The sequence below is a fragment of the Mus caroli genome, chromosome 9 (genome assembly GCF_900094665.2).
Source record: "Mus caroli chromosome 9, CAROLI_EIJ_v1.1, whole genome shotgun sequence".
In the NCBI taxonomy this organism is placed as follows: Eukaryota; Metazoa; Chordata; class Mammalia; order Rodentia; family Muridae; genus Mus; species Mus caroli.
Genome location: NC_034578.1, coordinates 64,495,935 through 64,510,557, shown reverse-complemented (window position 1 = coordinate 64,510,557; position 14,623 = coordinate 64,495,935). Strand labels below are relative to the sequence as shown.

At 46.4% G+C, this 14,623-nt stretch overlaps 1 protein-coding gene across 1 annotated transcript in view; it reads left to right on the top strand.

Moving 5' to 3' along the window:
- Tln2 (talin 2) overlaps nt 1-14,623 on the top strand; it is a 425,269-nt gene that overhangs the window by 339,276 nt on the left and 71,370 nt on the right. The window contains exons 36-40 of the mRNA XM_029481962.1: nt 1,035-1,178; nt 3,362-3,523; nt 9,584-9,724; nt 10,209-10,390; nt 12,059-12,191. Of these exons, the coding sequence (XP_029337822.1) occupies nt 1,035-1,178; nt 3,362-3,523; nt 9,584-9,724; nt 10,209-10,390; nt 12,059-12,191 (762 nt within the window). The remainder of the gene's footprint in view (nt 1-1,034; nt 1,179-3,361; nt 3,524-9,583; nt 9,725-10,208; nt 10,391-12,058; nt 12,192-14,623) is intronic.

The following is a 14,623-nucleotide window of genomic DNA, read 5'->3' as shown; positions in this document are numbered from 1 at the left end:
AAGAGTAAGTATTGAGTAATTTAAAGGCCCTCAGTCTTTAGAATTGCACATTGGCCACATTCTTTAGAATAAAAAGAAGGAAAAAAAAGGCCCTATCATGCAGAACTATGACGTGATATTTACCACCTTCCCTTGGCTGACCCATGTCCCTTTCCGGTCATGATTGGGACCATATAACAAAAACTTGAAAGATGGCAGCATTTAGCCTGAATGGTTTATCATTGATGGTTAAGCTTGAACTTAGGAGATTTCACTTGCTCAAAGACAAACATCCCTAGTTGAAAGATTCCTAACCTTGAGCCTGCCCCTCAAACCACATGAGCTCATCCTCTGTTAGTTATTTCCTAGTGCGTCCAAAGAAATGGCATTTTCTGCAGCCGTCCTGTTGGGCAAATACTATCTTTTCTTCCTTCCTTCCCTCCCTCCCCCCTCTCTTTCTTTCTTTCTTTCTTTCTTTCTTTCTTTCTTTCTTCCTTTCTTTCTTTCTTTCTTTTTCTTTATTCCTTCCTCCCATTTGTCTTACTTGATTGCCTAAGCCAAGATTCTAACTATTAGAAATAGTGACCTAGGCAAGGACCCTCTGGGTTAGGAGACCTTTGGGCAGCAAAGGCCCTAGAGGATGAACTGACTCCAAAGCTCCCTATGTCAGTTTGCACCGGCTATCTTCTGCCTCTTCGAACTATAAGCCACAGCCAGCTTCACACAGCCTCATGGTCAAATGATGGCTGCCAGCAGCTGTGCAAGCTGCTCCCATCCACATCCGTATCCCACAGAAGAGCGCCTCAAAGGCTTTCTTTTAAGAACAAGGAGGCTTTGTTCCCTGATGCCTGCAGCAAACTCCTGATGGTATGTCAAGCTGGCATAGGCCTGTCTGTCACCATGTCTTCATTGGTGAGAGGGGTGAGCTTACTTTGGGTAGTTTGCCCTAAAGAGCACCTGAGCTTGCCAGCTGCCGGTACACTGCGGACCATTGTCTCCCACAGTTCCTGGAGGAGCCTGGAGTCTGAAGTGTGACTTTGCCCTTCCTTTTCTAGGCTGCGTACCTGGTTGGCATCTCTGATCCGAACAGCCAGGCAGGCCACCAAGGCCTGGTGGACCCCATCCAGTTTGCCAGGGCTAACCAGGCGATCCAGATGGCATGTCAGAACTTGGTGGACCCTGGCAGCAGCCCATCACAGGTAACCAGGAAAGGATGTGGGGCGTGTGATCTCTTAGGCTTCTCTTGGTGGGCGATGGGAGATGGGAAAATGACCAGAGAATCCTGTGTTCTCAGGGCTTGCAAACCCAGATGCCTGCAACTGTGCAGATAATAGCTGTCCTCATTTCATGAAATGCCCTGACCAAAGCAACTTGGGGGAGAATGGGTTCTTTATCTTATAGTTCCAGGTTTCAGTCCATTGTTGGGGGGAAATCAAGGCAGGAGCTTCAAGGGGCTACTTACATCATACCCACACTCAAGAGCAAAGAGAGAACATGCATGCCTTTGGCCAGCTTGCTTCCTCTGCTCTTATCCAGTTCAGCACACAGGAAACGGTGCCTCCTACTTTTAGGCATCAATTAAGGTCATCAAGACAGTTCCCACTGGCACGCCCGTTGAGACTTCCTTCCCCAGGTGGTTCTAGGCTATGTCAGGTTGACAAATGAACTAGCCATCACAATGACTAGGAAAGCACTGCAAATGTGGTAAAGGCAGGAATATCCTTACATATAGGTTCTGAGAAGCAACAGAGTGAAACAGTGTAGCAGAAGTCATGAGGAATCTCTTGGCTATTAATTGACAGTTTGTTCTGTGCTCAGCACTAAGTCAGCATAAGTACGGCCTGACCTTTGCCCTTTGCCCCTTTGGTTCTCACTCCTTTAGGAGTTTGATTGGGATGTGTTGATAACATAGACTATTGTTCTAGGTTGCGGTTGCTGTGATAAACGCTCTAAACAAAAACAACTTGGGGGAAGAAAGGGTTTACTTCAGCTTCCATCTCCAGGTTACAGTCGTCAGAGAGGGAATGTCAGGGCTAGAACCCAGGGCTAGTAGACACCATGGAGGAATGCAGCTTACTGGCTCGCTCATGGTCTTAGGCTCAACTTGCTTTCTCACATAGCTCAGGCCCACCTGCATGCTGCCCACAGGTTGGCTGGGCCCTCACACACCGATTATCAATCAAGATAGCCTCTCAACATGGCCACAGGCCAGTCTGGTTGAGGAAATTCTTCAGTTGAGGTTCCCTTTTCCCAGATGACTTGTGTCAAGTTAACAATTAAAAACTAACCAGGACAGGGATATAAAAAGGACAAATGTGACAAGTTTTCTCAGGTCACTTCAGAGATGATGGCACCGAGTCAGTCAAGCCTCAGAGTTGAGGTCAGAATCCACAACACAGAAAGGAGCCCGAGAGACAGTTGAGGAGCAGATGGTATCACGAATCTTGGTGCCTCTGGTGTCATGGGGACCTAGTTACACAGGAAAGCAGTACATACTAAAAAGAAAGAAAAGTGCCTACTGTGGGGTACCAGAGGTAGCCTTCAGAGTGGAATGCCCACTATGAACTTAGGCCACCGTTCTCACAGCAGTACAAAGATCTAAGAATATGGTACCAGGGCTACTTGGACCTGCCACAGCCCAGAATGTATACTCAGAAGCACTTGAGCCTGTCTAACCTCCACAAAGGGAAGTCTGTGGCTTCAAGAGAGTACCTGGGTTGAGAATGGGCCGTTGATAGATGTACACTGACTGCTAGTCACCAACTACAGCTCCCCCTGGGGGGAGGAGGGAGTGCTGTATCTAACCACTTTTTGTACCCATCCAAACCTGTTCCAAGGAGTTGACCACTAGTAAAATGAAGCTATTAATCACTAGTAAAATAGCTAGTCCAGATAGCAATGACCTGTGAGTGTCTCTGCATGCTGCATTTCAAAGGCTTGGCATGAACCTAAGCTTACAATGTCATATTGCTCTTTATAAACTGATTATGATAAACTATTTTGGATATACTGAGTTAAATAAACTATATTACATACGTTAATTTCTCTTGTTTGTCTACTCATTTTAATGTGCCTACTGGGAAACTTTAAATCGGATGTTTTAGGCCTTGTCCTGGGGCTGGGCTTTGGACTCTGGGGGTTCCAAGGACTAGCTGACTATATACCCTTTGAGAGTGGGGCCCAGTACCTCCTTCCCCTTTCTATTTTCATTCTCTCTTGCTTCATGTTTCTTGCTCTTTCCTTCCTCAGGGTGACTTTAGGCACAGCATAGCTAGACAAACGAGACTGCCCAGATTCTGGACATGTGGGCTGCAGAGAATGGCAGGTTCCTCTGCACTGGCATGTGCCATCTCCCCACCTAACCCAGCTCTGTGCTTTGTAGGTTCTGTCGGCTGCCACTATTGTTGCCAAGCACACGTCAGCCTTATGCAATGCCTGCCGCATCGCCTCGTCCAAGACGGCCAACCCTGTTGCCAAGCGGCACTTTGTCCAGTCAGCCAAGGAGGTTGCCAACAGCACCGCCAACCTGGTCAAGACTATCAAGGTAGATGACTGGATTGCAGGCTTTGTTGGTCCTTGTACAGAGCCAAGAGAGTGATGTGACTAAAGCTCTCTCTCCTAAGATGTATGCGTGGTAAGGGGTAGCCCTTAAGTCATAGGTGAGTAGGGTTGCTTCCACTTTAGTCAGGAAATGTTCACCAGGGAAGCCCAGCCAGCTATACCTCTGCTAACCTCCATGGCGGTAAGCAGGGAGTCACTCTCGATTCTGCAGCTAGGAGTTTAGAGCCTGAAATTGGGACAAGGAGGTTAAGGGTCCTTTCCTAGTGCTATGTGTGAGTATAGCCTATGTGTACTTGGTATGGTTTTGAGAGATCTGGTGGGGGCTTGTGCCACTGTTGCTGGAGACTTATAGCCAAGAGAGAATATGGAGAAAGGAAATGGGAAGTTATAAAACAGCTTCATTTTTAAAAATCACTTTGGAGCTGGAGAGATGGCCCAGTGGGTAAAGTGCTCACCATGCAAACATGAAGACCTGAGTTCAAATCTCCACAACCCTCGTGAAAAGCCTGACACATTAGTGCACATCTGTAGTCCCAGCACTCATATGAGTTTCAGTCCATGGGTAGATGAGGTGTGTGTGTGGCAGGAAAGGCAGGCTCCCTTGAGTTAAGGAAACTGAGTTGGCCAGACAGTGGTCTTTGTAGGTGGTAGCTCTAAGCAACCTAGGGCTGTGCACAGATCAGGCAGCTGACCTTGTGGGAAAACAGCCAAAACCTGGACAGCAAACCACAGGCCCACACCCATGTGTCATCTGGGTCCCCACCCCAGCCTTCAAAGGATCCTTGTTTTGGGAGGGCAGGATACCAGTTCTCTGTAAACCTTGCTGTGCCGAGAAGAAAGGGATTGTTGACGATTTTGTGTGGTGCTAGGGATCAAACCAGTGGCTTTCTGTATACCAAAGTAAGTAAAATGAGGACTTGAAATGAGGAAAGGACCACTCCAGGTGTGGCTGAGGGAAAAGGTTTTAGTGTAGATATGAGGGGGAATACAGCCAGAGACATCTGGAAGAGTCCAGACTGAATTGAGCCAGAAGAGGAGAGAAGGCAGGCTGACCAAGAGAGGCGCTGAGGACCAAGAGAACCAAGAGACAGTGTAGTCGAATTGGCAGGGATGTATGAGAGAGAAAAGCTTGGGGGAGGAAAAGCAAGCCCCTGTGGCCAGAGAGGTTTATGTAGGGGGCGTGGTGAGAAGAGCTGAGAGGTGCCACAGGTACTGAGTGGCCTGGAGGCCTGTGTGTGCCTTGGTATGCTAGTGGGCACCACCATTAGTCATTTGTCCCAGGTTTCTTTGGGACCTGACACTAGGTACTTCCTTTACCACTGAGCAACACCCCCAGCCTCAGTAAAAGGGATTCCAACCTTAATGCAACTTGACTTTTCTCTTTTTTTTTTTTTCTACAAAAATCTCTGAGAGCCCCCACCCAGAAGTCAGTCAGAGTGAGCCTTGCAGAGGCCAAAGGAAAGAGCATCCATCCGGCCTACGGCAGCTGGAAGCTGGCTGGTGAAAGCAAGGCCGGTTAGCCCAGTCAGCAGTTCCTTAGCTGTTTTAACAGAGAGTCATTTTAAAAAACCAACAAAAGGCCTCTGTGCTTGAAGGATACAAGAAACTAGATGGAAAATGAATAAACAAATCCAGTGTCGTCCTGCTCTAGGATCCTCGTGGCGGCTCCCTTGCCATCACAGTGTGTGAGATTAGCAAATGAGAAGCTTATGGTTTTAAGTGTATATTTCATGCTTTGTGGATGTTACTCGGTTTCATGCTCACAGCTATGCTGTGTTTATCATGCCCATTTTGCTGATGGGAAACTGAGACACAAAGTTTAAGTAACTGCTTAGGTAAGCCAGCCAATAAATGATAGATGAGAATTCAAGCCCAAGTCCCAGAGCCCCTGTTCTCAGTCCCAGCATGCTGTTGGGCTCCTTGGAACAGAGGACATGAGCTCATCCCTCCTGCCTGGGGAAAAAGCCCTGGCTGTGTTTACAGAGCCCGAGTGTAAAGTCTGGGAGTTGAGGGTGGAAAGGACAATGTAGTTAAAAGCTGTGATGTCATTGTCACTTACTGCATAATTAACTTTTCTCAGTTACAAGTCAGTCACTTTCTGATTATGATAAAGCAGTGCAGGGGAGGGAAGACCTTACAAACTCCTGCAGCCTCTGTCTTCCTGCAGCCCCTCTCTCCTGCAGCCCCCCTCTCTCCTGCACACTCTCTCCTGCAATCCCTCTCTCTCCTGTACTGTCTCCTGCAGCCCCTCTGTCTCCTGCAACCTCTCTCTCTCCTGAAGCCTCTCTCTCCTGCTCCTTTTGCTTCTCTCTCCTGCTGCCTCCTCTCTCTTAAATTCTGCTCTGTCTGTTAAGATCTTAAGATCGAATCTTCTTTCACATTCTCCTCACAGTGTCAGTCCCTCTGCAAATCCCTGCAGCAAATGAGCTCATGTGATGGTTTCCAAAAGATAGGCCTGTGAAAAGCATCAGAGGAGAGCTGGGTGATTGTAATATGGAGCACATAAAGCCTGTCTCCCATGAGCATCTCTGCAAACCAGCATCAATATGAGGGGAACAGAAGTGAGCCTATTGCCTCAGCTTGTCAAAAGGTGCCCAGAGTTTTCAGTCTGCACTGTGTGGCAGGGTTTGTCAGTCCAGTCTATACTTGAATGCTGCCTTCACTCACTAATAAGAAAATGGCACAGGTTGCATCCTTGGTGCCCCCTGCTCTGTACTGAGTGGATCTCCTCTTAAAGGAATGGTTAGGTATTAGGTGGGTCCTTGATCTTCTGAATAGTTCAGTACCACAGCTGCTTCCTTCAACGTCCTGTGCTCCTTAGTGTGTTTGCTTTGCACCATGAGGCTGTGCCCAGACATCAGCCCAGCTGCCGCATCCTTCTAGTCCTGAAGAAGGGAGAAGACAGGATGCCACTGGGACCTTAGCTCTTTCCTGATGGCATTCTCTAAACTTCCCAAGCATAGCCCAGCAAGAATGCATTTCAGCCTCTCCTACCAGGGAGGGCTTTCAGTGAGTTACAAGGACTCTGCCCCTGGTCCACACAACGCCCTCTGCCTTTTTTCTCTCTCCATTATGCTCATTACCTAGCCTTGAATCAGATGTGTGGAATGGAATGTTATTTTAAATGTGCAGCCACTCAGGTTTGAGTGCCAAGTGGAAATTATGCAACCCCGGCTTTTGTTTTGCTGAGAAGTTGAAGTTTGGCCTTGTCGGTCACCACAGAGCGAGTGCTCGGATTTTTGCAATTAGGCACTTCCAGTGAGTGCCGCAGACACCCGATCCAGCTCCCTCTGATTGAATTTGACTTGGCTGTAAGTATGTTTTCTTGGTCATCTTTATGTTTGGACTGGTAGAGTTCTTCAAACTGGGGTGGGAAACATTCTGGGACATCTTAGGCCTTGGGGCCTTTGATGGCGTCTAGGATTTGTAAGGAAGAAGAGAGCTGGAGTCTCAGGTGATGGTTTGACATGACAGCAAGTAGTAGGGTGACCTGGGTAAATTGTGTCAGTTTTTCCAGGTGCTCGTGTTATTAGGAAAATGAAGCTGGTATGCAGTGACCTTTAACCCCTTAAGTCCTGGATATTTTCCCCACATGCCTGTGAGATTAGAGGAGTATCAGGCTTGGGGGTCTGGAATGCTCTTGTCCCCGTGGGTGTGGCTTTAACCCTTCTGTGGCTAAAGAGACATTCTGTGATATGAAAGAGGCCCGAGGAAGCACTTTGAGCTGCTCGGCGTTTCACTGTTGGGCTGACCTGAGTGTCCATTTTACTTGGGTTGCTTCAGTCATATCCAGTGGAGGCAAGCTTCAGAAGTGAAATACTAGCTTTCCAGGTCATCCCTTCTCATGCCAAGTGCATCCTTAAGAGGAAATATCTTCTCCCATTTGAAAACCAAAGCGGGTGGGGAGTACAGGTTTTTGTAGTAGCTCATGTTGTTCAGTGCCCTGCCCTATGAACAGCAATGGGCTCTATTGAGTTGTGCTGTTTATGATCCGTGCTGGGCAGACAGAGCTGGTCCATGTCTTGAGCCTTGAGATGTATGTCAGGGACACGGGAGTCATCTTTTTGGTTTGTGTAGGTTCAAATGAGGCTTGGTCACCTAGGCAGATGTTTTCCATCCTGGCAGATATAGGAGGAGGTAGGAAAGGAGCATGTGTGAGTTTGGAAAAATGGCAGAAAGAAAGGAAGCCATGTCATTTTAGCACCCAGGCGATGTGACTTGTGGAGTTGGGGCCCAAGTTCCTCAGACTCCAGAGTTCACTATGGCCAGCCCCTGCTTGACTCATTTTCTTGTGCTGGGACCATCTGTATCAGGCTCTTGTCAGGGGACACCCACCATACCTCCCACTGGTGTCCCCAGCTTGCACTGAGGCTTGCTTGGTACCACCCAACCTTGAGGAGGCTATGATGTTAACAGCACAGTGAGGTCTGCACTCTGAGGCAGTCCTTTTCTGTGTTGCCAGGGACAGCAGTGTAAATTCAACATCTATGAGTCCCAGAGGGCAGTTAGAGGTGGGGCCATGCATGTGAGCAAGAAGTAGCCAGGCAAGGTTAAGGTCTCCAGTGGGCCTAGAAAAAAGGCTGAGTCCAAGTGGTTAGAGCAGGGTCAGAGTTGGTTGGGTGAGGGAAGGGTGGTAGCCAAAGCAAGCCAGGCACCGTAATTACTGAGGATGGTAAGTGAGTAGGCTCATGGGAATGATTCTGAAAATATTAGCATTGTGGCTATGTAATTATTATCCCAAGCTACCAAGACCTGGCTGGAATGCCGTTGTTATACAGAAGTGCCCTTCAGACCTGTTTTGCCTGCCTCCTCTTGCCTTCCTGAGGAGCAGGCCACTCCCACCTCAGACCCACCTGGTCCGATAATGCCAGTGCCTCTGGGTGGTTCATATACTAATTGTCTAAGTAGGTTTTTATATATTGCTCATAAGGATTACATTAAAAGTTTAATTGGTCATATAACAAGGACATTTGCATTCTTCGGCAAGCATAGCTGCTTCTGCCTTGTCTCCCTCTGCTAGAAGGCAGTGTGCCTGCCATGCTTCACGGGCTGTGTTGTTCCTGAAAGGCAGGGTCAGTGTCCAAGAGCCTTGCTTGGTGTGTATCCCAGGCCACATCCTAAATTCACCAAGCTAGCCTTTAATCAGCCACATGACTGATCACTGCGTACTCTTGTGTTGTCTGCCACTAATTAAAGATGAAGCATAAAATGTATGGAGGAAGCGAGCCCATGAATTGTCTCCAGCTAAACATATTAACCACACCTCTCCAGACTGTTATCCAGCTTCTAACACCTCGGTTAGTGTAACTTCTTTTTGTACTTCATGAGTGAAATTGTGCAATAAGTACCCTTTTATGTGTGACCTCCTTAACTAGATAGACCAGTGTGTGTGTGTGTGTGTGTGTGTGTGTGTGTGTGTGTGTGTTATGTGAACTGGTCTGATCTGAATGGCCCAGTTGGTTGGGTAGGTCTAGTCTATTCGTTGCCATTCGATTCCACTGGATTCATTCTAAGATGCTGGTGGTTCAGGAATACCATTGGATGGGAACTTAGATAAGTTGGAAGTGAGAGATTGGAGACTGAGCTCAGGAGTGGGTTCTAGTTTTAATTCCAAGAAACAAAAAAAGGGAAGGGAGCAAGGAGGGAAGGGGAGGAAGACAAGCTGGTCGAAATGCCACACTATTTAAAGATCTTTGTCATTTGGATGGAAATGGACTTACTCCATTTGGAAATAGAACATCCCATCTCAGAAGTGGAAGAGGAAGTGACCTGGCAGCCGGTCATGACAGCATGGCTGGAGGGAGTGAAGGACGAGTCGGCTAACAGCAGGACAGCTGTCCTGTGAGCTGTACATCTGGATTATTCCTTAGGGATTATTCCTGCGCCTCTCTAGGTGGCAGCAGAGGGATCTCTCCAGTTGCTTCTTACTTGTTGATGAGCGGTATTCCCAAGGAACCACCTTCCCTTGCTGGGAGGCGATTGCTGGGTCTTAGAAGTGATGTGCCTTGCTCAGTGGGATGGATCTCCATTTCTTTCCCATCAGGCCCTGGATGGGGATTTCTCTGAAGACAATCGCAATAAGTGTCGAATTGCTACCACGCCCTTGATCGAGGCGGTGGAGAACCTGACAGCGTTTGCATCAAACCCCGAGTTTGCCAGCATTCCTGCACAGATCAGCTCTGAGGTAGGGAGTCTGCAGCAAGTGAAACTCAAGTGTCATTGGCTAATTCTGTATGAAATAGAGTGAGCATGGGTAGTTAAAACTCCACAAGACCTTTTGTCAGTATGCACAGAATTTTGCACTATTAAGTGCTATGTTATGTACATATAACTCTGTTACTGTGGATGGTACTTGGTGCACAGTTAACTATGTTCAGTGAATACCTATCTTAAAGAAATAAGAGCTTGATATTGAGAATAATCTTTGTGCCTGGGATTGGGCTGATTCTTTTGTGAAGTTTGTCAAACTCAAAGATTCTATTTAAGAGAAACTATATTTATTATTTAAGAAGCAAGCCTAGGCCCCTGCTTCCCCTGGGCCCTTTTTGCTAGCTAGCTTCCCTCCCGTGGGTTAGATAGAAGTACCAGCTTAAAGAATAAGTCTTTGTAGGGCCCAGCTTACCCATCTCTGTGTACTCACCCTTCACTTCTCTGTTGGTTCATCTTAGGGCTCCCAGGCGCAGGAACCAATCTTGGTCTCAGCCAAGACCATGCTGGAAAGCTCATCGTACCTCATCCGCACGGCACGCTCTCTGGCCATCAACCCCAAAGATCCGCCCACCTGGTCCGTGTTGGCTGGACACTCCCACACTGTGTCTGACTCCATTAAGAGTCTCATCACGTCTATCAGGTCAGTTTCTTATCTAAAGGGAGCTAGCAGCCTGCATCTGAATAGAGTAGGAGGGGTCTATGTCCACTGACCTTTATTGTGACAGCTAATCTCGGTCATTTACTTGACACACAAAGTGGAGTCACCTGGGAAGAGAGCAATTCAACTGAGGAATTGTCTCCATCCTATTGGCTTGTGGGTATGACTGTGGGGTGGTTTCTTTATTGATGATTGATGTGAGAGAGTCCAGCCCATGCAGGTGTGCCATCCCTGAGCAGATGGGTCTGGGCTATAGAAGAAAGAGCAAGCCAGTAAGCACCATTAGGTCATGGTTTGTGCTTCAGTTCCCACCTCCAAGTTCCTGTATTGAGCTTCTACTCGGGCTTCCCTTAATGATGGACTGTGACCTGTAAGATAAAGTCAGTTCTTTCCTCCCCAGGTTGCCTTTGTGTTTATTGAAGTAACAGTAACGAAAACTAAGAACCTATTTCTTATCCCTTTGAGACCCATGACAGTACTGGTCACAGTAACAGCACATCTCAGCACTTATTATAAACCAGATATTATTCTAAATATTTTACCTACATTACCTTTTAAAGTAGGTATTGTCATGGTTTCCATCTTCCTTCTATGAAGTTTCAGGCAGGAGAACTTAGGTCATGTTCTCTTGGTCAACCAAAGGCTCCAGTCCCAGCCCTTCTAACCATCACACTGAATTATCAGCTCTTAGCCTGAGAGCGCTACTTTTCAGAGTTTTTTAGCCTGATAATAAGATGAAAGGAATTTTCTGCAGCTCATACTAACTCCAGGTATCCTGACTTACTTGGTAATACCCAGAGGCTGAGAAAATGACACTTCTCAAGTTGGCCAAAATGAATATCCTACAACATGGTGTGTTCGTTTCCTAAGTTACAGGGTTTTGCTTCTTAATTGCTTCTGAAGTTCAAAGCCATTTAAACTTTTCCTTAATGTGTTACAAAGAAAACCCATCTGAATACTTTAGCTCTTCCTGTAACCCATGAGCTTATAACTAGTATACACTAGTATCATGTCGACACTATAATTGGTGCTGCGCTTTTATTTCCATGGGCTGGAGAGATGCTTGCTGCAGAAGCAGGAGGTTCTGAGTTTGAATACCTAGCTCCACATAAAAAGCCAGGAATAGGTGTGTGCTTGTGTCCTAGAATTGTGGGAGACAAATCCAGGAGGATTGCTGGGGCGTGCTGGTTGCCACAGTAGCCCCAGGTTCTGATAGAGACCCTGTCTTAAGGAACCAACAGAGATACTAGTAAAGTAGGATTTGACTTCCTCTTATGGTCTCCATGTACTGTATGCATTTGTATTCAAATAGACGCACACACATATACTTTTTTTTAACTTTGAAATGAAAGCAAGTACCCAAGTGCAAATTGTTTCCTTTGCAATTGCCTATTATTAGCCTGAGAGGAAAGGCAGAGATTCCACTCTTCCTGCTAGAAATAGAGCTATGTCAGGTACAAGTCTTAATTAAGAAATGCATGGCCCTGGGCCCATTTTGCTGAGCTTGCCTCAGAGATGCACTGCTCAGTGAAGGTGATTGTGTAGAAAGGGTACAGAGGTTCCTGGCCCATTTCTTGTCCCACCATACAGGAGCATGGTGTGACAAAAAAGCCTCATGGGCTTTTGTTTGATTTGTTCTGTCCCTTTTAGGGACAAAGCCCCAGGGCAGAGGGAATGTGACTACTCCATTGATGGCATCAACCGGTGCATCAGGGACATCGAGCAGGCCTCCCTGGCCGCGGTCAGCCAGAGCCTGGCCACGAGGGATGACATCTCTGTGGAGGTAGGCTGGGGCTCTGTTGGAAACTCCAGAGGAAATGGAACTAAATGTCTAAGGCTGGAGAGTGATAATGGACAGCTGTCCCTGTGGAACAGATAGGGAGGTCGTAGGGTTGGCAGGAGGTGTGTAGGACAAGTGCTGAGATGAGACAGATGGTGTGGAGAAGACCTCACCTGCTATAGAGGAGTGTTCACATGCAGCTGAAGTTCACAGGAAAATGGTCAGTGTTGGGTAGTTCTGTCCTAAGATGGACTGCTGTGTTCAGTTGTACACAGAGGAGGCCTGGGCAGGCAGAGCTCAAGTGCTTCTCTGGCCACATTTTCTCTTTGCATTTTTTAAACAAGTTTAGCATTAAACGCTAATGCATTTGATTCATCTAGAGGGAAAGACTTGTGCCCTGAGTTATTCTCTATCTTGTATATGTGTGTTGGGGGGCTTAGCATCTTATCATTTGGGTTCACTGTATATTTAAATTTTTTAATTTTATTTTTAATAACGGTTTTTAAACTCTTTAACCTTTCTTTTAGTCTACAACCCACCAGAGGTAGTGGAAAAGAAAGGTTATTAGGATATGAGGCAAGTAGACCTATTTAAAAATTGTTTTTTCAGTAAATCTCATCTATGTTGTCAAAAAATCAATAGTTTAGTCTACAGAATTTAGCAGTAACAGCTCGATCTACTTGTAAACACTTTATAAATATACCAACAGTCTAGTTTAATAGTGTCAAGATAACAAACACAAGTCAGCAGCATTGACATGGCCTAACAAAAACAGCCAGGCCTCAGCCAAATCAGCATGAGTCAGCAAAAACAGCCAAGACCACTCACTAGTGATGTCAAGAGAAGTTCTCAGCCATGTCTCTCTCAGCAAAGATCAACAAGGACACAAAACCAAGAAGTGTTATAAAGCTAACTAAATAAACAAGCCCCTCTTCACTGTCTGTTGAGTCTTATTTATACTCCCTAACCATCACATATCCTTGGTGGGTCTTGTCTCACTGGGTGTGGTAGCACATGAGTTGAAACTCAACATGAGTCTATAGTAGCTGACATCATTTTTGCCAGTCTGCCCCAGTCCACAAAAGTGGCAAAAAGCCATCATCAAAAGGTGTTTTTTTTTTTTTTTTTTTGGTACATTTTTCTCTCTAGAGTTGAAACAAACAAAGCTCATCAACATAATGTAAGGCAGAGCTCTATCTGTGTGTCATTAGCGAGAAATCCCTTATCACGTGTCTTTACATGTTTACTTTAACAGAACCTCTTTTCACTGGGGTGTCTGCTTCAGTGAAATATCCTTTCATGTAGGTCTGCTTTAAGAAAACACCCTTTTTACCTGTCTACCCCAACAAAACACCATCTGATACAACTGACTTGTCACGAGAACCATAAGTTTTTACTTCAAGCTACTTTATCTTTTCTCTGTTTGTGTGTGTTCTATACACATGTGCCCCTGTGTGGGTGTGCACCCCATGTGCTCCTCCATCTTTTTTTGGGGGGGGGTCAGGGTTGCTCCCTGAATGTGGAGCTCATCCTTAGCCAGGGTGCCTGGCCAGTGAGTCCTCAGAACCTACCTGTCTCCATCCCTGCCCCACTTCCTGCACTGGGATTGTAGGTGCTTAAGTCCTCATGCTTGAACAGCAGACATTTTCCCCTTGAGCATCTCCCCAGCCTCACTTAATCTGTTCTTGCTCTTGAGCTGTTTGCTACCCATCAAAATTTGCAATCCATACTTCTCTCTAGGAGGACAGTGCTCAACAGTCAGGCATTTAGTTTGCATGAGTGATATGTTTACTGCATAGAATTTAGGCATAATGAGCTCTGTCCCCATTCTTCAAACCATGGACCTAGAACTAAACATTGCTCGTTTTTATTAATAGAGCTATCTGTTCTACTTTGGTTTCATACACACACACACACACACACACACACACATACACACAGACACATGCACAGGTACACACACAATTCCAGGAAATAAGAAGCAGGACTGAGCACTGTAACCGTATAAAAAGCTAGCATTACTATTTTAAGCCTGTTCTTAAAGTCGAACATACACACAGTAAGCACACATGAAGTGTGTGTGTGTTGACGACGTCTCAGCAGACCACACCCTTATGTAGCCCCCAGCTCAAGCAGCCAAGATGAAGCCAGGTTTGGTAGCTTCCCACACCTTTAATCTTAGCACCAGAGGCAGGGGCAGTTTGATCTCTGTGAATGTGAGGATAGCTAGGTCTACTTAGTGAGACACACTGCCTGACACCCCAAATAGGCCTGTGACCACCACCCCAGAAGTGTCCCCCTCTTACCATCCCTTCTAAACTGCATCCTCTGCCTTAGCTCCCCCAATAGAAAAAAATGTACCCCACCCCCTTTATACTCAAGGTCCATCATTATACAATATTGAATTTAGCAAAGCATCTATCAAAACCACCAAA